At 36.0% G+C, this 22902-nt stretch overlaps 1 protein-coding gene and 1 long non-coding RNA gene across 3 annotated transcripts; one reads left to right on the forward strand and one right to left on the reverse strand.

Annotated features, from left to right (window-relative positions):
• Nucleotides 1-5431: 5431 nt before the first annotated feature.
• On the reverse strand, nt 5432-6083 carry LOC121804431. The gene is made up of 3 exons (XR_006051141.1): nt 6042-6083; nt 5593-5657; nt 5432-5452 (listed from the first exon to the last, which is right to left on the reverse strand). It is a non-coding gene; the product is annotated as an uncharacterized LOC121804431 (long non-coding RNA).
• A 1226-nt stretch (nt 6084-7309) lies between these two features.
• Nucleotides 7310-14978, forward strand: LOC121805060 (topless-related protein 1-like). 2 transcript variants are annotated; one of them, XM_042204809.1, is made up of 26 exons: nt 7310-7414; nt 7811-7919; nt 8000-8179; nt 8269-8382; nt 8464-8622; nt 8871-9051; nt 9136-9256; nt 9648-9757; nt 9858-10032; nt 10122-10231; nt 10337-10406; nt 10497-10570; nt 10656-10751; nt 10828-10923; nt 11058-11185; nt 11265-11499; nt 11614-11772; nt 11913-11978; nt 12147-12296; nt 12377-12487; nt 12569-12748; nt 12833-12961; nt 13054-13149; nt 13289-13477; nt 13564-13730; nt 14534-14978. In XM_042204809.1, the coding sequence occupies exons 2-26, from the start codon at nt 7840-7842 to the stop codon at nt 14739-14741; spliced, it is 3384 nt and encodes a 1127-aa protein (XP_042060743.1). In that variant the 5' UTR covers nt 7310-7414; nt 7811-7839; the 3' UTR covers nt 14742-14978. The 2 variants fall into 2 exon arrangements, with proteins under 2 accessions (XP_042060743.1, XP_042060744.1); XM_042204810.1 differs by having other exon boundaries at nt 8871-9048.
• Nucleotides 14979-22902: the final 7924 nt, after the last annotated feature.

The following is a 22902-nucleotide window of genomic DNA, read 5'->3' on the forward strand; positions in this document are numbered from 1 at the left end:
AGCGAATTTAAACCCATATTCCGAAATTTCTCTTAATTTTTAGGGACCGTCTCTCATAGTTTAAAAATAATGAGAATCTTTAAAATTAGCCCAAGACTTATATAAAAATATAATATAATAATTTAATTAAAATTTAAAATTAAAATAACATCACAAAATGTTCTTATAAAAATATAATATAACATTTCAATTAAAATTTAAAACTAAAATAACATCATAAAATTAAACAATATGGGGTGGTAATAAAAAGGATAGATGTTTCAATACACAAAAAACAAAAAAGATAGAACAAAATATTAAACAGATGGAGAATAGAAATAGAAGATAGAAATAGAAGAAAAGTGTGGCAAAATAATTACTCGGATACCTAAGAACCTCTTGTATACTTAAGAATTTCCACCTAAAGATTATGCCAATCTTCGGCAACTTTTCATCCAAGTAACCATTTTTACTATTGAGTGAATTACACTAATAGTCCCTGATCTTATTGAAAAATGCACCAATGATCCATAAAAAAATTTTATAGCCTATTTGGTCTCTAAAAATTACATTTTTGGTACCTGTCGGTCTTTTATACCCTTCTGCATTTGAAACATCTCCTAAATGCCATGGAGGGCATTTTTTGTATCTGGAAATTACAATTTTGGTACCTCTTCAATCATGCAATTATTTTGGACATACATAAAAGCACCTTTTACAATAAAAATATTTTCTTTTGAATTAATTCACTTGAATTTTTTAAATAATTACTTGAATAATGTATAAATTAAGCTTTATAATGAAAAAATTTACTATAGTTCACTTTAATATTTTAAGTAAAAAACGTTACTTGCAAGAGGTCACTTTAATTTATGTTAGATATAATTCACTTAAATTTTAATTATTATATTTAAAAAAATATTCTTCACTATATTATATTTTAATTAACGTAATTAAAATATTTATTTTTCACTTAAGTATAGTAACATTTAAATATTTAAGTAACATTTTTTAAATAAAAAAAGTACTATAATTCACTATAATATTTTTTCTCCTCAAATTTGAAAAAAAATTAGTAAAATTTTTAAGTAAAAATAAATCCTGCAAAGAATTTTCTACTCCCTCCGTCCCGAGTTACTTGCACTATTTTCCTTTCTGTGCGTCCCAAGTTATTTGCACTCTTTCCATTTTTAGTAAAAATTATCACCTACAGCCGCAATTGTTGACTTTGATAATCACTCATTCCTTAATCTCCGTGCCGAAAAGCAAACGTGCGACTAACCCGGGACGGAGGGAGTATAATTCACTTTAATATTTATATTTAAAAATGTTACTATTAAATATAATATTTTCTTCGCAAATATATAGATTAATCTGTATAAAAATAATATTTAATTTTAGAAAATAAATAAAGCATAATTAAAACATATGGTTTCTTATTTAAAATTTTGAAATCATAAAGCATCAAATATTATTTAAATGAAAGTTTAATTGAGTTTATAGAAGAAAATGGTGATGGAAGAAAAAATGAACAAAATTAAAAGGAGAGTAGAAAGGTCCAAAATGCCTTAGAACTTAAAATATTCACACTAGTGGTGGTGCCTAGGGTTACTTTAGTCTTACCAAAAATGATATAAAAAAATTTTAGGGACCATTGGTGCATTTTTCGACAAGATCAGTGACTATTAGTGTAGTTCACTCTTTACTAAATGACACACCTTGGGCTAATCACAAAGCAACCATAGTCCGGTTATGGAATTTCCAAACATTCATCTAACTCAATATGGAGGCACTCTCTCAAGGGAGACACTCAAAACTCACTTCTAATCTATCTATTACAAATGAAACAAAGACCCTATTTATAGATGGAAGAAGGAATAAAAAATAATTCAAAGTCCTGTATGTTGAATATGGCTCATGTTTCAATTCCAGCTGGTCGTTGTCTTTGCAAGGTGGCGAACTCGGTGGCCGGCTAATTTTGTTTGGAAGTCTGTCCGAACCCGGCGGATCGCTAGGTTTGTACTGCACCACATAGTCTTTGTCAAACAACCATAGCTCCTTCATCCAGGCCCCGATTGAGACGTACAAGATATTCACGTATAGCTTTTTCGATGATGAAGACAATGATAGTCTTAAAAACGCATATGGACACCATCTTTGCGGGCAAATAATTGTTTGAACCAAGAACAAAGCACATACTCCATTCGTTCCAAAAGAATATGCACTTTCGGTTCGACACGAGTTTTAATGTAAAATTGGTAAAGTAAGAGAGAGGTAGAAAGAAAAAGTAATTAAAGTTTTGTTAGTGGAGAATGGGTCCCACCTCATTAGAGAGAAAAGACTTTCCAAAATAAAAAAGTGCATATTCTTGTGGAACAAATTAAAAATGAAAGAGTGCATATTCTTGTGAGACGAAGAGAGTATATTTTATTTTATTTTATTAAATTCATCTTCTTATTGGAAAAAAAAAGACATAGTACTTAATTTCTAGTGCAACATAGTAGGAGTATTTGGTAATAGAAAAATAATACTACATACTACATGTAAATGTAACGATTTGGTCACAAAAAATATTATACTCCTACTATATATATATATATATATATATAGAGAGAGAGAGAGAGTTGTGATCAATGTCGAACCAATCTTAAAGACCGAACTAGAGACCAAATTAGGGTCATCCATTTTCTTAATCTTGTGGTTAGGATTAATTTACCATTATTTCATTATTTTATCCCAAAAAACTTGTTGAAGGGTATTTTGAGAAATCAATTCATTTACAAACATAAAATACATGTTTCCTCAATTTATATCTCAATTCTTCGATCGCCGCTCTTTCATTCAATCTTCATCGATCTCCTTCTCGCAATCTCCTTCATCTTCATCGATCTCCATCTCGCAATCTCCTTCAATCTTCATTGATCTCCATCGCCGGAAAATTGTGTTGCCTCAATTCATGATCGCCGGACAATTGCCTCAATCGCGATCTACCTCAATCGTGATCTGCCTCAATCACGATCTGCCTTAGTTTTCATAATCTTCGTAATCTCATCCATGGAGAATTCCACACGTGAAATTCATCAACATATCGATGGAGTAGGAACGACACCGACAAATTCTGCGGTGGATGAGAAGCTTCGATCTCGATTTTCCGTCTGAGGATTTGCCTCAGGTGGTGGAGTAGTACGACGGCGGCAGCATCAACAGTGGGATTTGATGAATTTCCGTTAGAATTTTGCTATCTCTCTCTAAAATGCTGGAGCTTTTATTTAAAATACTAATTTAGTTTTTTCAATTCTGAATTCTGGCCAAATTGAATGTTATTTTGATACCTGTAAGTTTTGAGCTTGAATTATGGAATCCTAGCCAATTTTAGCCAATTCCGATTTTTGAATCCTAGCCAATTATAGCCAGTTCTTAATCTGATATATGTTTTTAACATTGATGAAGTGTTTTAACATTGATGAACAATCTCTTGTTGAACCTTGTTGGTGGATATTTTTTCAATTTTTGTCATGTCTATTGTATTAACAAATCTATAATGAAGTAACAGTTTGGTTGAATGAAGTAATCCGCAGGTTGAATGAAGTAACGTGAACTTAACTGTCTTGTATACATAAGTTTGTGTATAGCTTTAGTTAATATGAACCAACTATCTAGTTGAATGAAGTAATAACATGTTCAACTAACAAATGTCGGTTAATATGAAATGATAATATAAAGTGTATTGTATGCATAAGTACGTGATCAATTGTACTTATGATGAATTAAATTACCTTTATAGATGTAGTAATAACATGGATAAATTTCTGGTTTAATGATAATTTTTGTTGTTATTGTTGTGGTGAATGAGGCTAGGCAGAAATGATTTGCAAGCAGATTTTTACGAAGTCACTCATCTTATTGAGGGCAATATTGATCAAATACGCACATTTAAATATAACATTGCTGAATGAAAAAATAAGTACTTTGTGATGAACAATCTCTTGTTGAACCTTATTGATGAATATTTTTTTCAATTTCATGCCGGTAGTATAAACAAATCAATAATGAAGTAACAATTTGGCTAAATGAAGTAATCCGCAAGTTGAATGAAGTATCTTGAACTTAATTGTGTTGTATGCATAAGTTTGCGTAAAGCTTTAGTTAATATGAACCAAATATCTAGTTGAATGAAGTAATAACATGTTTGAATGAACTTAATTCCGGTTAATATGAAATGATAATCTGAAGTGTATTGTATGCATAAGTACTTGATTAATTGTACTTATAAAGAACTAAATTACCTTTATAAATGAAGTAATAGCATGGACAAATGAACTTAAATTCTGGTTGAATGATGATTCTTGTTGTTGTGGTGGTGGATATGCAGATTTTTACGATGTCGCATGGCTTATTGTAGTACTTTATTATATCATTGTAGTAGTTTACTACTGTGCGTGAATAAAATCGTTTGAATTTTCTTCAAAATAGTCAACTATTTCCACTGTAGGAGAAAGTTGGTAAACCACACCATCCTCACTATATAAACCCCATAACCAAATACAAACTCTCCATTTTGAAAAAAGGAAAAAAAAATACAAACTTGTCCAATATAAGAAATCATCCAAATTTGACACACCAACCCATCTCAATGGGCTGAGCCGTGATTCTGGGCACCGCCCATTTATTAGGGCGTGGGGACGGCCCATCTAGTGATTGCACAAATGTCCTCATCAGCATGTCACCATGTCTCAACTACATCTTCCGAAACTCATCATCCCTCTCCTCCGATTTGATTTTTCACCCCGTTGTGACTTAGAGGATTTTCCCCTGTGTTATCTTCACCTATATATAAGAAACACATAACAACAATTCAACATTTGAAACATAGTTTATATCATCATTAAAATAGTTTGTAACATTATCATTAGGTTCTTTAGTTCATTACAAGTATACTTCCCAGCTAAATATACATACAAAATATGTCAGTTTATATTACTTCATTTCATGTGGTTATTTCTTCATCGAATAAGTTATTTAGCTCATTCAATGTAATTATAAAGCAAAATATGCATACAAAACATGTCAGTTTATATTACTTCATTTCATTAGGTTATTACTTCATCAAATTGGTTAGTTAGTTCATTCAATCTTATTTCCTAGCAAAATATGCATACAAAACACGTTAGTTTATATTACTTCATTTCATGAGGTTATTACTTCATCAAATAGGTTAGTTAATTCATTCAACTGTTATTTCTTCACAAAATATGCATATAACACAGTTAATAAAATTCATACAACACAGTTAACTTCATCTCATGAATTAGGACTAGGTCATAAATTTATTTTTACCTTCTGGCATAGGGATTTGGCTTGCAGTACTGAACATCAAACGAACTTTTCTTGTGTTTTGATTTATCCACCGGCTGTGATTTAGCTACTGACCTACGAGTATATTTGACACCTACGTTGACCTTCCTCCGCTTTGCTTCATGAAATAATTGGACGAAAATCAGAAACCAAATTACAAACAGATGTAGTAAATTAGAATTTCAAAAACAATAAAGCTTCAAAAGAGTGTATTATTTGAGGCAGACATTCTGCCAAAACGCAATCACCGTCGTTCACCTTCCATCGACGATTTTCTTGTGTCAACCATTAAAATCGGCGGCTAAAGTATTGTGCTTTGAAATCTGAATCATGAAGCAATGTTTCCAAATTATAAAGTAATAAATCACATTTAGAAGATGCATATCATTTTATGCCACATAATTCAAATGAGTCCAGAAATGAACCAGAAGCACACATTAACCACATAAATTCGAAAAAAATGAAAAATCAAATACTAAATTAATAGCCTCATGAAATGAAGTAATAACCTCATGAAATGAAGTAATATCCTCATGAAATGAACTAAATCGATGATTTTTGTAGCCACACTTTTTGATATATTTCTCTTAAATATCAGAGAAGTACTGTGAAGTAATCTATCCTAAAGTAATCGATTTATGCAACAATCAAATGTTGAAGTAATCTCTCCTAAAGAAAAATCAAAGAAAAAATCAAATGTGTATTACCTGAACCAGACGTACGGCCAGAACGTAATAGGCGTCCTTCACCTTCAGTCGACGATTTGCGTGTGTCAACCATTTCGAATTGACGCTGATTTCAGGTTAGGTTGAAGAGATGTCGATCTCGGCAGATGGAGATTTCTGAATCGACTGATAGAGATGTTGAATCGGGGATGATTGTCGTCGATTTCAGTTGAAATTGGCCGGAGATGATCGATGGATATGCTGAATCGACCGATGGAGATGCTGAATCGGGGATGGTTGTCACCGATTTCAGTTGAATCGGTCGGAGATGATCGATGACGATGAAGAATCCTTGATTTTTCAGAGAGGTTTTCGGAGAGGTTTTGAGAGAAGAAGAGGCGGGCGGGGTATGAGAATGAGTGAAATTTTTGTGATCTACGAATTCTAACTTTTACCCTACTTATAAAATGACTTACATACCCCCCGTGTTGAAGTAATATGTGTATGTAATGAACTACTAAAATTTTTACTACATCATCTCATCTCATCCACTAAAAACTAGATCTAAGGGCCTTAATTTGGTCTCTAGTTCGGTCTTTAAGACTAGATTTGTGAATAATGGGACTCTATATAGATATATATATATATATATATATATATAACGTTACTATTATATCATTTTTTTATATATTTTTGGATAGATTCAAAATTTTATAATAATGCTATCTTTAGAGCATCCGCAATGACGCTCGTAGGGGTGGAATTCCCACCGGCGTGCGGGAATTCCGTCGCTGACGTCCACCATTGTGCATGCCCGCAACGGATACGGAATTCCCCCGAGGACGTCGCAGTTCCGCGGCGTTAAGCGGAATTCCGCGGGGAAGTCCGCCATTGCGTTGACTTGCGCGGAATTCAGCTTTATTTCATTTTTTTTGGTACCGTCTATATATACTGCTTGTTGAACTATTTGTGTCGAAATTTTAATTACGTAAATTGTTTACTTCCGGAAATTATTTAATTTGTGAATTTTTGAATTTTTTTTATTGTGGGAATTCCGTGGGGAATTCCGTCATTGTGCAGTGGGAATTCCGTATGACGTGCCAGTGCAGTGGGAAGTCCTTATAACGTGGCAGGAGGTGTTTTTGGGAATTACGTCAGGAATTCCGCACCACTGCGGATGCCCTTATAAAAAAGTTAATATAAATAATTAAATGTTTAATTATCCCTAGACTGTTGAATTTTTAATCTTAAAATCAAGCCAGCTCAGTTGGGCCCCCCTTCAATTGTTGTTTACTGTGATAAGCCCAGCTAATTAAACTGTTAAGCTACAGCACTTATCATCTTCGACAAAGAAACTCATTTACATGTTGCTGCAATCAAGGCTGTAAAACCCTTTCTCCATCGAGAGATAAACTGTATGCATATTTGTATGTGTATCTATTTTCGTGATATGAATGTAGTAAACAATTTCACTCCTTTAGAGTTTAGAGAGAGAGTGTGTGAGAGATCGAACCCTACTTTCACCTTGACTTCATCGTTCTCTCATTTCTGCTTCACTTGAACACTTCAATTTGTAACCCATCCCTTCATCTTCTCTGTTTATTTCTAATTATGTATAATATTATAATAATATAATAATGCCTTCTGTTCCACACTAATCGTTAATTTAATTATTTAAAGGATCTAGGTTAGTTTTGGGGATTTCGTTTTTATAACTGCGTTTTTTTTATTGTTTTGCATTATTTTGTTGTACTAGCCCTTTTGCAGCTCATGTAAATCAATATTGATTTTGCTTTTTGGGTATTTTGTAGATCTCTATCTGTGAGAAGAGTTGATTGAAATGTCTTCTCTCAGTAGAGAACTTGTGTTCTTGATTTTACAATTCCTGGATGAAGAGAAGTTTAAGGAGACTGTTCACAAGTAGGTTTCTTTTTTTAGTGAATATAAATTTTTTGTAGCTAAATTCCACACTTAATATTTTGTGACCTTTCTGAAAATAGGCTTGAGCAAGAATCAGGGTTCTTCTTTAACATGAAGCATTTTGAGGATGAGGTACACAATGGGAACTGGGAGGAGGTTGAAAGATACCTCTCTGGCTTCACGAAAGTGGACGACAATCGCTATTCGATGAAGTTGTTTTTTGAGATTAGAAAGCAGAAGTACCTTGAAGCATTGGATAAGTGAGATTCTAACACTCATCATTTAGAATCTGAATTGGATATAAGTGAGTAAAGTGGGTAGACTTTGCAATTGTATCTGTGTTGTGTAGGCATGATCTGTCCAAAGCTGTCGATGTTCTTGTTAAGGATCTTAAAGTGTTTTCATCTTTCAATGAAGAGCTCTTTAAGGAAATAACTCAACTGTTGACATTGGAGAACTTCAGGTACTTGTTCTTTTGTGATTTGTTGGCAAGCATTGTGGTAGATTTTTAAGAAGTTTAAGTTTGTACCTGAATATGTCTCAGGGACAACGAACAGCTCTCCAAGTATGGAGATACAAGATCCGCACGAGCTGTAATGCTAGTTGAACTGAAGAAGCTTATTGAGGCAAATCCACTGTTTCGTGACAAGCTGCAGTTCCCTAACCTCAAGAACTCAAGGCTCAGAACACTCATTAATCAAAGGTAGACTTCAAATTGACACATTGAATCAATCATAACTCTATGATATTCTTCTTCTTCACAAGAGGTTTGGCTATTGACTAATATGTTCAAGCTCTTGAGAATTTACTACATATAGTTTCTGAATTAGTTTAGTATTTGCATGGCTAAGTTGCTAAGCTCCAAGTTTTGTCTATTGGTACCTCAAAATATATGGTGTGTAGGGGATTGGCTGTTTAGGTTGAGGGGACTAATACAATTCACATATGTAGCTTGAACTGGCAGCACCAACTTTGTAAAAGTCCAAAGCCAAACCCGGATATTAAAACACTTTTTGTGGATCATTCATGTGGACAGCCAAATGGTGCAAGCACACCATCTCAATCAAACAATCCCCTGCTCGGGGGAGCAGTACCAAAGCCTGGAGGCTTCCCTCCTTTGGCTGCACATGTGGTTTGAATTTGTATATCTTACTTAACTGATGACTTTTCTTGCTTTGACCCATTACACTTACTGCCCCGTGATGAATGAATACAGCCGTTCCAACCTATGCCTGGACCTGTTCCAACACCTCTTGCTAGTTGGATGTCTAATCCACCTGCTGGAACTCATCCAGCAGTTTCTGGTGGACCTCTTCTTGGTTCTCCTCCAATTCCAGGTAGCACTCTCTCTTTCTCGGTGATGAGGATTCAGGTTTTCTGATATTCAAATTTCGGGATAAAATGATTCTTGCTAAGTTTTGTGCCTACTAAACACTTTTATTCTGATAAAATGATTAAAGGACTAGTAATGCATATTGTGTTAATGAATTCTCAATACGTTCAGCAATAGAATGGTTTACATCGAGAGATGTGGAAGCATCTTGGCTAGAGTTTTATGATATGCAAGTTTTGTTGACGATATATATGGATCTGACATGCCAAGATAATTAGGTGTCCTAAGTTATGCCGTGTGCATTCATGATTTAATTCATAGGTGGAACATCCCTTAACCATTGTGCTCGCAAAACTTGCAAGCTCTAAGTGTATATGTTACTGTCTTTCGTACAGCTGGATTTAAGTATCCTAGGACTCCACCAACAAACTCATCTATCGATTTCCTATCTGGCGATTCTGATCATGTGAACAGAAGAACCAGGCCTTTGGGTATTTCCGACGAGGTAAATAGATGTCAAGAAGATCAAAATCTTCAGATGAGTGAGATAATTCTCTGTTGGTAATTCACCTGGTTATATTTTTTATTTGCCTATTCATATGCAGGGAAGTCAGGCAAGTCTTCCTGTGAATATACAGCCTCTGTCATTTCCTGGGATTGTTCATAGCCATACTTTCAGTGCTCTGGATGACTTTCCGAAATCTGTGGCATGGACTTTCAACCAAGCATCATCCCCTATGAGCATGGATTTTCATCCTGCCCAGCAAACGCTACTTCTAGGTTGAGTTAGTTTGAGAAGATACACAGTTGATACTTTTTTGGGATATTTTTGTCAAAGTTATGAACTCAACAGTGTATTTATAACTCAGTTGGCACAAATGTGGGAGATATCGGGTTGTGGGAGGTTGGTTCGAGGGAGAGGCTCATGCTGAGAAACTTCAAAGTCTGGGATCTAAGCAACTGTTCCATGACTTTTCAGGTTTCGACATATTTCTTGACTGAAAAATGAAAATACAGCAATTCTGTTTATTAAATTCATTTAGTTTTGAAAATGTTTCTGAGTCTGTTGTTTTGTTTAATTCAGGCTAGTGTGGCAAAAGATCCTGCTGTCTCGATAAATCGTGTTATTTGGAGCCCTGATGGATCTTTGTTTGGTAGTATTAGTTTATATGATATATCTTTTCATTAAAAGCGATTCTAGAAGAACTGATTTGATCTAATATCTTTATTTTTGTGCTTAATAGGTGTTGCATATTCAAGACACATTGTACAAATTTATTCATATCATGGAAAAAATGATGTCCGTCAGCATTTGGAGGTATTATACTGTCATTCAACCTTTATTACTTATTAGAAACTTTATGTGTTATTTGAGAAATTGCAACTGAATACTTCTGTTCCAGATTGATGCTCATGTCGGTGCAGTAAACGATCTTGCATTCTCCCATCCCAATAAGCAGCTCTCGGTGATAACCTGTGGGGATGACAAGCTTATCAAGGTTTTTTAAGATACACTAGCTTGAAAGAAATCAAACAACAACATCGCGATATCATTCTCATAATCTTTGATCCTAGGTTTGGGATGCCACCACTGGTGCAAAACAATATACTTTTGAAGGTCATGAAGCCCCTGTCTATTCAGTGTGCCCTCACAATAAAGACAGTATTCAGGTAACAAAGCATTATATGATTCCTTTTCCATAATATGCCAATGTTCTAGCTCTTAGCGACTAAGTATGTCAAAATTATAGTTATAGGGTTCACCGAGATCATGTGGTGATTATGATTTTTTTGCCATTTTCCAGTTTATCTTTTCTACAGCTTTAGATGGAAAAATTAAGGCATGGCTATATGATAATCTGGGTTCTCGAGTTGATTATGATGCTCCTGGTCGTTGGTGTACGACTTTGGCCTACAGTGCTGATGGAAAAAGGTTCTAAACTGCTGCTGGATTTTGATTTGTTGTGAATTTGTCAGTCAACCAGATTATAATTTGGTAATTTCTTGCTCAGGCTTTTTTCCTGTGGGACGAGTAAAGAAGGAGAGTCTCACATTGTCGAATGGAATGAAAGTGAAGGAGCTGTGAAGAGAATATATCAAGGCTTCCGAAAACGATCTTTAGGAGTTGTGCAGTTCGACATGGCTAAAAACAGGTTTTTGGCAGCTGGTGATGATTTTTCCATCAAAATCTGGGATATGGATAATACTCAACTTTTGACATGTATTGATACTGATGGAGGTCTTCCCGTGAGTTTCAGTTATAACATTCTTAACAAGCACACATGCCCGCGCACACACAACACATATTATGCAAAAAATACTGCACATTGAGCCACAAATTTTCTTTCTCACAAATATAAGGCAAGTCCTCGAATCCGCTTCAGCAAGAATGGGACACTGCTAGCTGTTTCTGCCAATGACAATGGAATCAAGATATTAGCAAACACTGATGGTTTTCGCATATTACGTGCATCTGAGAATCTTGCTTTTGATGCCTCGAGAACATCTGAAGGTGCCAAGGTACTTTTTTTTAACTTAGAGTATTCTTTGCTTTTGATGCGTCTTTGTAACTGCCTCTTGTGAAAGAATTGAGATATGAAGAAAGAATGAAAAAGATGGGAAAAAATTACTAAAGCTTTTCATATTGTTATACCCTGCAGCCTGCTGTAAACCCGATATCGACAGCTGTTACAAGTAGCATGGAAGACAGGGTGGCCCCTGCAATGGTTGGTATTACTCGCCTTTTGTTTTCCCTGCTGCAAATGATGTGCTATTATTTAGCACCATGAATCGGAATTTTACACACCTATCATTCTGAAGTTATTTTTTAATGGACTGTGCGCCTTAGTATTTGCAATTTGAGGTGTTGAAAGTTAGTCTTTGGTTTTTGTTAGAATCGGGATATGAGAGACCATGGTGATGTTAAACCTAGAATAGCAGTAGAGGATGCTAACGACAAATTAAAGAATTGGAAGCTTAGCGAAATTAATGAACCATCTCAGTGCCGGTCCTCCAAACTTCCCGAACATTCAAAAGTAACAAAGGTATAGCATTCACTAATTGAATTCTATGCAAACGTTGTGTTGGAGTGCTAACATATTTATGCTGTTGGTCTCGTTACAAGATATCAAGGTTGACATATACGAATTCAGGCAGTGCCATACTTGCATTAGCTTCAAACGCAATCCATTTACTTTGGAAATGGCAGCGGAGTGACCCTAATTTTAGTGGAAAGGTGAGAAAAGCAACTGAAGCTTATTCCCTATATAACTATAAGTTTGAATCATTAGTCATTATGACACGAAGCTTTCTGTAGGCAACTGCTAGCGTTTCACCTCTATTATGGCAGCCATCAAGTGGAATCTTGATGACCAATGATATGCCCGATATGAACCCCGAGGAAGCTGTACCCTGCTTTGCCTTGTCCAAAAACGACTCTTATGTAATGTCAGCCTCAGGAGGGAAGATCTCTCTGTTTAACATGATGACTTTCAAGGTAACTTGCAGGAATAGATTATGTTTCATTGTGATCCTGCCCCACACATGAATTTTTACCTCTCGACTTTTTGGGTAATTGCAGACCATGACAACTTTTATGTCTCCGCCACCAGCAGCAACATCCTTAGCTTTCCATCCTCAAGATAACAACATAATTGCCATTGGGATGGACGACTCCTCGATTCAGATATTCAACGTTAGGGTAGATGAGGTATTTCATAAGAACATAGGATCGGCATACACTGTGTCTCTGGCCAGTTCACACAGTTGAGGTAGCTTATCGGTAATATCCACTTCTTGCAGGTCAAAAGCAAGCTTAAAGGCCATTCTAAACGTATCACCGGCCTAGCTTTCTCAAACACATTGAATGTGCTGGTTTCATCTGGTGCAGATGCTCAGGTTGACAACTTTTGCACACTTTCTTTTGCTGTAATGCTGTTGCAGATAGAATGCTTGATTTTGTTGTTAAGATTCTCCATGAATATAATGATAATCTCTTGTATGTGTCGACTGATTTTTATTTGTTGCCACACTCTAGCTATGCGTGTGGAGTTCTGTCGGATGGGAAATGCAGAAGTCCAGATCCTTGCAACTGCCGCCCCGGAGGTCGCCTGAGGCCCCATCTGAAACACGAGTGCAATTCCATCATGACCAGACTCACTTTCTGGTCATACACGAGACTCAACTGGCCATATACGAAACCACCAAATTAGACTGCGTACATCAGGTAAAAAAAATCTGAAGAAGGCATTGATCAAGAAAATCTACTGAGATGACATTCTGTTTTACTGTTAACTATATTGCTCCTTGCAGTGGGTACCACCTGAATCTGCTGCCCCGATATCTCATGCCACGTTCTCATGCGACAGCCAGCTGGTTTATGCTAGTCTGGTAGATGCTACCATCTGCATATTCAATGCTGCACACCTTCGTTTGCGGTGCCGTATCAGTCGCTCTGCTTACCTACCTTCAAGTGTCAGGTAAATCTTTTACATGATACTACTATGTTTTTCGAAACTTCCAATCTACCTCTAGCCTTTAGTTCATCTTTAATCATAATAAATGGAATTACGAGTGTCTGTATGAGATGAAAGTCAGATATTAGGTCTTTATGTAATTGATTCTCCCTCCGTCCCAAGGTAGTGAGTCGTATTCCTTTCTAGGCGTCCCAAGTTAGTTGAGTCGTTTCCTTTTTTGGCAAATAACTTTATTCTTTCTCATACCTTACTCTCTTTCTCTCTTATACTTTATTCTCTCTCTTCCTTTCAACCTTTAAACATCAATTTCTTAAATCCCGTGTCCAAAAGAAATGCCTCAACTAACATGGGACGGATGGAGGACAAGAAATTACTAGTAATATATTAAATGAGAGTATGAGGGACTCAGTTTTAACAACTGTAGTACAATTCAATTTACAAAAGGGCTAATTGCATCTAAAAACATGACTCTTCACATTTCATGGTTTATAATATGACTAGTTTTTAGAGTTGAGAGAAAATTGAAAGAGAGGGATAGTATAGACTACAAAAAACATCACAATTACCACGAAAATGGAGGTGTTAAACTTGGCTGAATTGCGAAGTGGCGGTGCAGTTGCCAAAATTTGTTAATGTGGTGTGTTTACACGACCGATATTAAAATCACGTTAAAAGCAAAAATATTATTCATATTTCATGAGAATACGGTTTCACAGAAGAGCGTCATGTTTCATTGGTAACATGTTCATTGCAAGAAGTCTTCTTGTGAAAATTGTGTGCTAATTCCCTAGTCCCTACTCTTGCAGCTCCAGCATTCACCCAATGGTGATAGCTGCCCACCCACAGGAAGTGAATCAGTTTGCGTTAGGTTTGTCAGATGGCTCGGTCCATGTCATTGAACCTCATGCATCTGAGGCCAAGTGGGGCGTGCCTCCACCACCCGAAAATGGATCCACGAGCAATGCACCTGTCACTCCTTCCGTCGGGGCCTCAACCTCAGATCAGCCTCAATGATGGTACACACGTAGCTTTAACTGCCCTCGATCTAGTATTTGTAGGGTCGCTACGTGAGATCTCGTCTTTTTTGCAACACTGCTGGTTTATTTTGAACAGACTTAGACAGTTAGGGTAAGAATATATATGTTGATCACACGAAGTAGAAGTAATCTGTTTCCCTATTTAACACAAGAAAATCTGTTCCAGACTTTAACTAAGTTCATGTTAATAATCCCCATGCATTTTTTATTGCTACGTTACTATTAGAGCATCCGCAATGGCGCCCGTCCCGGCGGACGTCCGGCCGGCGTGCCGGACGTCCGCCATTGCGTTGACACGACAGACGTCCGCACGGACGTCCCGATTTTTTATTTTTTTAAAACTCTAGTCTAAACCAGCTGCCCCCGAACCCCCGTCTAATCATAATGAATTCAAACAAGCGTGCACTCCGCACTTCCAAACTTATATGATGTCTCATTATGACAATATTGATCAATCAAGTTAATCCAATTGCACTAAAATAACTTAAAATATATACGGCTTGTTGAACTATGTATTTTTGTTTTAACTATGTATTTTTTTAGAAAGTATGTATGTTTTATTTTAATAATTATGTATCTTTTTTTAAAAATAAAGTGGTTGCATTTTCACCGTATTCGTGTCAAAATTTTAATTCTGTAAATTGTTTAATTTGGTGAATTTGTGAATTTTTATTATTGTGGGAAGTCCGTCGGGATGTCCTTAGGGATGTCCGCCACTGTGCAGTGGAATGTCCTTATGACGTGGCAGTGTAGTGGGAAGTCCTTATGACGCGACAGAAGGTGTTTTTGGGATGTCCGCGGGGATGTCCGCCGGGACATCCGCACCACTATGGATGCCCTTATAGTGCCAATTTTAAACGATTAATGTGGCTGATTAGGCTAGAATGCTAACAAATTTTGTTTGATACTCTTACCTTCTTTTAATTGAATTGGTGTTTATATTGGGTTGTTTAATATTATCAAACTTGAGCATCTCTAACCATTTATGCTAAATTCAAACTCATTTAGTGTAAATGTCATGTCAAATAATGATATTACTCTAACAATTAACACTAAACTTAAACATAAAATAATATTACTCTCTATGTCCCACTTAAGATGACACGTTTTTCTTTTTAGTTTGTCTCAACTAAGATGACACATTTCTTTTTTGGTAACTTTCTCTCTCCAATTAATACACCCAACCATTTTTTCTCACTCTTATTTAAATATTCATCTTTCTTTCTCTCTCTATTTTAATACTTACATCCACCTTTTTTCTCTCCAATTAAATACATTAACCAATAACTCATTAAATCTCATGCCGGCTAAAAAATGTGTCATCTTAGCCGGGACGGAGGGAGTAGTATTCTATATCCACCATCCTTTTTTACTCATAAAATTTTAAAAAGTAATTTGGACCGTAAATCTAAAGAGGGGTACAGTATTATATTCGAAACTTAAAATGAGATTGATTTTTTAAGTATCTTTCGAGTTAATTGCTTACTTATTTTTGGTTTTACCATTGAAAATGGTATTAGACGTAGATGCAAAATGAAGTACTCCTAATATATTTTAGGTTGATACATAATTCTATAGTAAACATTAAACATGACTTTTAGTGTGAAATACTTGTTACTTAGCATTAACTAGAATGTTTGGAATTTCAAGTGCTAGAAAAGTAAATTACTTTTCTCTTGCTTTGTCATTTTTCAAAGATGGGGAGGTATCTCGGGCACGTCGAGCTTCTACCATTTGAAGAAAAGGGAAGAGGAAGAGGAAGAGGAAGAGGAAGAGGAAGAGGAGTAGGAAGCGGCGGAGGTGAAGAAGGGAGGAGGATGAAGTAGACTGGGGTTGTTAAATCACGCTAGTTGGGTCATTATCATGTCAATTTGATATTCGGCCCAAATCAATAAAGCCTTAGTCAAACTCAATCCGAAATCACTGGGTTCTTTATTGGGTCGACCCAATAAGGATCCAAAGTTAATAAGGTTGGATCCAAACCTATAACTTCTAGCGTGTTCATGTCGGAGTTTTGTGTTGTATCGAATATTTCCAGCTCTAACGTTAACGTTACAATTCGAATTGACACAATTACAACTCGAACTTGTTATGACACCATTAAAACTTGATATTACGCTATAAAATCTGATATTACACAATTAATACATAATATAATTTGAATAAAACTTTATCTTGCTTTAATTCTAATTAATAAAATTAAAGTATATTCCATTTGTCCATAAAAAATAATCTCATATTTCTATTTCAGCCCATCCACCAAAATTAGTCATGTATCAAAAAATGGAAAGTTTCTCTCAATTTATTGTAGTACCATAATTTGTCCACTTTTTGTATTCCTTAATCATACTTTACACCTTTTCTCTTTCTCTCTTCCTCGACGCGATTCCAGCGGGTCGCTCAGTTTTTTTTAAACTCCTATATGAAGGAGGAAATTACAAATAAACTCTTATAGAAAGGAGGAAAATTACAACTGATGTCAAGAGGGCTCGAACTGGGCATCTCATTCAATAAGAGCATCCACATCCATGCTCTTGCCAAAGAGCATGGATGTGGGCCTGGACCCACATTTATTCATTTTTTACTCTATGCTCTTCCGCAAGAGCACAACACCCACATCCATGCTCTTCCGCAAGAGCATGCTCAAGGGTCCCACAATTCTATTATTCAATTTAAGTACTTTAATTACTAAAAATATTTCCACAATATTAAAATGCATTAAAAATATCCAAACTACTATTACAAATTTTAAAAAAATAAAAATTACATAATTAAATCCTAAAAAAAAATTACATAATTAAAATTTACATAATTAAAACCTAAAAAATACATCCGTGGAAATTTAAAGAAGACTAGCACGATGGCGGTATCCCCAATGTTTGTCGGAGAGCTCGTATCATTGCAAAATGTGAATAAAGTTGCTCGGGAATCATCCGAGACGTATCGGCCATATTGGCTTGAGCCAAAAGGGCCCACAACGTGTTGTTGGGGGGTGGAGGCGGCACAAAGGAAACGGGAGCGGGAGCCCGCGGTGCGGCTGGGGTCGCGGCGCGATGGCGGTTGGCCGTCACCTGTTTCCTTCCTTGCGGTCGGTGTTGGGAACTGCTCGGTCCGTGGTTGGGGCTACCCAAGTTAGCTCCGGCAAGCTGGCTAGCCACCTCTTCCTCGCCGGCGTCGGATAGGGATACCGACCTCGACCGTTTGCTGGAGGAGTTGGAGGAGGATGCGACGCCTCCCTTATACTTCGGAAGATGGCGCACCTCCTGCCAAGCTTTGAGATGCTTGAATGGTTTATACTGAATTGATTGGTAGGTCGACATGGCGGCCATGATGATGTCAACCTCGCTCATGCTGCTCCCTGCCGACCGATGTTCCTGGAGGTAATACCACTGGAACTTTTGGATTTTATCGTTGGCTCTTGGCATTGCGCACCATACTCTCATTGCGCTCGATGGTTCCATCCGATCGGTTGGCATTGTACCGGCGAGAGACGAGCCACCAAAACCTGTCCCCGGTTTGGTTCGTGTAGGTTTTCGCATCTTCGGAGATTGCCAAATAGACTCTGAATAACTTCTCCATCTCCCCCGGAGTGTACGCGTTGCGGACGTTGGGGTCACCGGTACTGCCACGAGTCCATACACGGACACTGCGAGAAGGAGGAGGGCCGGTGGCGTCGGGTCGCTCCCTCCTGTGCTAGTTTTGGGAGCCCACCCGTATTGCCCCTGGGCATCTTGCTCGTCCACCGGGTAAGGCCGGTAGCCACCCGGAATATGCGAACCTTAGATTTGAGGAGGGGGGTGAGAAATCCGTATCCGGATTAGGGAATGGCGATGAGCCGAACCATTCATGGTTCCATTCATGGGAGTCGGAGGGGTGATCGCCGGAGCCGGATATTTTATCCAAGAGTGAAAGAGTGAAAATTTAGATGAGAATTGATGAGAAAATTTGGAGAGAATTGATGAGAGAAGTATTTTGTGTAGTGTGGTGTAAAGATTTTTGTGTGGAAATGAGGGTATTTACAGATGAAAATGTGAATTTTGGGATAAAAATAATGAAAAATAAATTAAAAGTGGAGAAAATTGGATATATTTTATTGTAATTGGGAAATAATTTTTTTAAATTTAAAATCAATTTGTTAATATATTTCAATTTTTTTTTAAAATAAAGAAAATGCCAACGGCATTGTCGTTAGCCAATCAGAACGCGACATGTCAGCCTGCTCAATGACATGGAGGTGCTCGATGCATCGAGCAGGGTCGTGCCGTCGGCAAGAGCACAGCGGCAGCAGCTGCTTGCCGCGCCGTCGGCACGGCAGCCTGCCTTAGCATCGAGCACCAATGCAGGTGCTCTAATGTCTAAACTCCAACGGGTCACTGAGTTCGAACTCAGTGACTTGCTGGAAGTTTCTTTCCTCCATACAATTTAAGCGGGTTGCTAGGTTCATATAATCCGGTATTAAAATTTCAAAACATAATATTATTATTAGTAAGGTGATCAATCTTTTCCTATAATGTGTACACAATTTTTATGTGAAGCTAGACGATATCGACGAGTGTGTCATGTATTGACTCCGTCGAATAATAGTCTCAATCTCAAATCTTTTGAAAATTTCTCGTGTATAGAATCAAGATATTGTTCTTCCATTTGTCTCCTGTTCTACTTTGCAAATACGTCTTAATAAGTTACACTAAAGAAAATTGTAACATCCTAAAATAGAGCTTTATCAGAATGTAAATTAACGATACAAAGATCCGTCGAAAATCAGAGCAAATTTCTTAGAATTCGTGTATAAAATGAAAAAAAACATTAAATTATATATCTAGAAAGTTATTAAAAGTAAGTGTTGGAATTATTACGAGTGTAATTTGAGTAATATTGAGTAAGACATTTGAATTTAATCTAATTTGGAGTAAGGGTATTTTCGTCTTTTCAATGAATTAGATTTAATTGTAGAATCAAAATCATAATGCACGAAATTGTGTACAACCTCCGTATTTAAAAAATAGAACCATTTGAGACGACACGGGTTTTAATGCACAATTGATAAAGTAAGGAGAAGAATTGATAAAGTAAGAGAGAGAAAAAGAAAAGTGAGTAAAGTAAGAGAGGAAGAGAAAAAGTAGTGAAAGTAGAGTTACTGGATTGTGAGGTTCATGTTCTAAAATAGAAATATTCTAAAATTTTTATTTTGAAGGAACGGCTAAAAATGGAAATAGTTGTTATTTTTAAAAAAAGTATGTATTTGGACGTGAAATGACTCCAAAGTGTTGTTGTGGAAATTAAAAGAGAATTCTAGAAAATTGAGGAATGTGTGGTTAAACAAAATTGCGACAAATGTCCTAACTACCACATATAAAAAAAAAAAGAGGGAACATCATTTTTGGTCCACGAACTTTGACAAAGTATCATTTTAGGTCCGTGAATTTTGAAAATATTATTTTAGGTCCGTGAACTTTGAGTTAGTATCATTTGAGGTACTTTTTACTATTTCCAAGTTTTTTTGGACAAAAATACCCTCAATACCTTAAAGTGTATATATATTTTAATAAATTTATCATATACTCATAATTTTTTATAAATATTTTTACAATATATTTTTGACAAATTTTCTAAATATAATTTGACCTTAAATATTACTCCCTCCGTCCAGCAATTGGAGTCTCATTTCTCCATGGCACGGGTTTTAAGAAAGTTGTTGGAGTGTGTAATAAATGGTGTGTGATAGTGGAATTTGGGACCCACCTCAAGTGTGTTAAATTTTTGTCTTCCTTGCACAATTTAATTCAATTCAATTTCTGCCAAAAATCGAAATTTGCTGCCAATCAAATATGCTTCCAATAATTCAAGGCAATTCAATTGCATTTTTGTTTCAATTGCATTAATAACAATGACATTTCAATTCACTACTGGAGTTTCAATTTGCTGCCACAAACACAATTTAAAACTGAATTTAAAATTTACACTCAACATAATCAAAATCCCTTCAAATTTCAACTCATCAAATTTAAACTCATCAAATAGAACCCAGAACTTTCGAAAATGACTCATCAATTTTATCTGTAAATTGAACCCATAACTTCTTCAATTTCAACTCCAAAACCAACAAACCAAACAAAAAAATCCAAAAGTGGAACCAAAAAAATCGAATCTGTAAATCCCGGCGAGAGTTGAGAGAGAGAAGCGGAGGTCCTCGTAGGCGGCGGACACGTCGCCGCTGATGTCGTCGGTGGCGGCGGTGAAACGGATCGACAGCGGCGTGTCCTCGATCTGGACGTCGGCGTCGGAGTGGAAGGGGAGCTCTAACACATTGGGGTGGGTGTAATTGAGATAGTGGCGAGAAAAATTGGGGTTGGGGTGAGTGTAATTGAGAGAGCGGCGACGGCGATTGGGAGAGGAGGGCGGCGATTGGGAAGGAGGAGGGCGGTGACCGAGAGTGTGGGTGAGAGAATGAGGGTGAGAGAGTGAAATTAAATTTGGGTGGGAGGTGTTTTTTTATGGCAATTGTGTAAATTAGAGAGAAGGGGGAGAGTAATTAAATTGTCCAAATATGGTAAGTAGAACCGGGACTCTTATTCCCGGACGTCCCAAAACGGAAAAACGAGACTCCTATTACTGGACGGAGGGAGTATCACTTAATTTTGTGACATGCAAGTAAAATTGCTTCTTCAATTTTTATATTATTTTTTTTAATTGAATAAAGAACTTTACTTTAATAATAAAAAATTGAATAAAGATCTTTTCTTGCATGTCACAAAATTAAATGATAATATTGAAGGTCAAATTATATTTAGAAAATTTGTCAAAAATATATTGTAAAGATATTTATAAAAACATCTTTATTCAATTTTTTATTATTAAAGAAAAGTTCTTTATTCAATTTAAAAAAATTAATATAAAAAATTGAAGAAGCAATTTTACTTGTATGTCACAAAATTAAGTGATAATATTTAAGGTCAAATTATATTTAGAAAATTTGTCAAAAATATATTGTAAAAATATTTATAAAAAATTATGAGTATATGATAAATTTATTAAAAATATATACATTTTAAGGTATTGAGGGTATTTTCGTCCAAAAAAACTTGGAAATAGAAAAAGTACCTCAAATGATACTAACTCAAAGTTCACAGACCTAAAATGATATTTTCAAAATTCACGGACCTAAAATGATACTTTGGCAAAGTTCGTGGACCAAAAATGATGTTCCCTCAAAAAAATAAAGTTGGAATATATTTTATAATTCAACACATTTTCTTTCTCCTCACTTCCTCCCCAGAAACGGCAACTCCTTTCTCCTTCTTTCTCTATCACATTTCTCCTTCTAGTTTTGTTGAGTTCGTCAGCAATCGGGCATGTGATTGGTGAAATATTACTAAATCAAGTAAATAAAGGGAGAGGCTTCTCGTCGATAGCCCAAAGGGAAGAAAAGGATTGGAAGAACAAGAGTAGTCGAGAAGAAGAGGTTTGGAAACAAACGTCCAGGTAGCATGCTCCGCCCTTAAATGACCTAATTCTCTTATGTGCTTTAATGTGATTATTATATGACCTATTGTCTTGATAAATTATTATTAAGTATGTGATAAAAGACTTATGAAGTAAATTATGAAAATAAGATAGAAGTGTTCAATGATTTGGTAATGAAATATGAAAAGGGAAGAATATGATTGTAACTCTAAAGATATTTAGATAAATGTGGAAATGGGTATTAAGGTAAACATGATAAGATATATGTTGATGAGATGCATATAAATATGATTATATGTGTGATGCCTAATCTACATATGATGATATGTGATCTATCTGTGTTGGAAATTATCGAAAATAAAGTATACTTGAATGTGATTATGCCCCGTGTTTGAGTGTGTTCTATGATCACTCGTCTTCTGGATAACCGAAGTGAGGATCGTTTTATCTATCATCTGATTTTTCTAATATCTGAGTTGTCTGAAAGGCACTCTCTTGGGTGATCTGATTATCTGTGATCTGATTAAACAAGTGGTATGTGCGGGGTCCTCTCGAGGACAAAATCTGTGTCTGCATCTGATTCCGTTTCTGATATGGCCCACGTATCCTAGTCTATCACTAAGCACATAAAGGGGCTATACGTGAAATTTTGTGATGGTGTCAATCAAACATAC

The sequence above is a fragment of the Salvia splendens genome, chromosome 5, assembly GCF_004379255.2.
Source record: "Salvia splendens isolate huo1 chromosome 5, SspV2, whole genome shotgun sequence".
Lineage (NCBI taxonomy): Eukaryota > Viridiplantae > Streptophyta > Magnoliopsida > Lamiales > Lamiaceae > Salvia > Salvia splendens.

Excerpts from the sequence above, each read along its gene's own strand:
- LOC121805060 (XM_042204809.1), top strand. The coding sequence starts at position 7,840 with ATGTCTTCTCTCAGTAGAGAACTTGTGTTCTTGATTTTACAATTCCTG. Across the intron at positions 8,623-8,870 it reads AGAACACTCATTAATCAAAG|CTTGAACTGGCAGCACCAAC; the intron begins GTAGACTTCAAA and ends TCACATATGTAG. Across the intron at positions 13,478-13,563 it reads AATTAGACTGCGTACATCAG|TGGGTACCACCTGAATCTGC; the intron begins GTAAAAAAAATC and ends TGCTCCTTGCAG.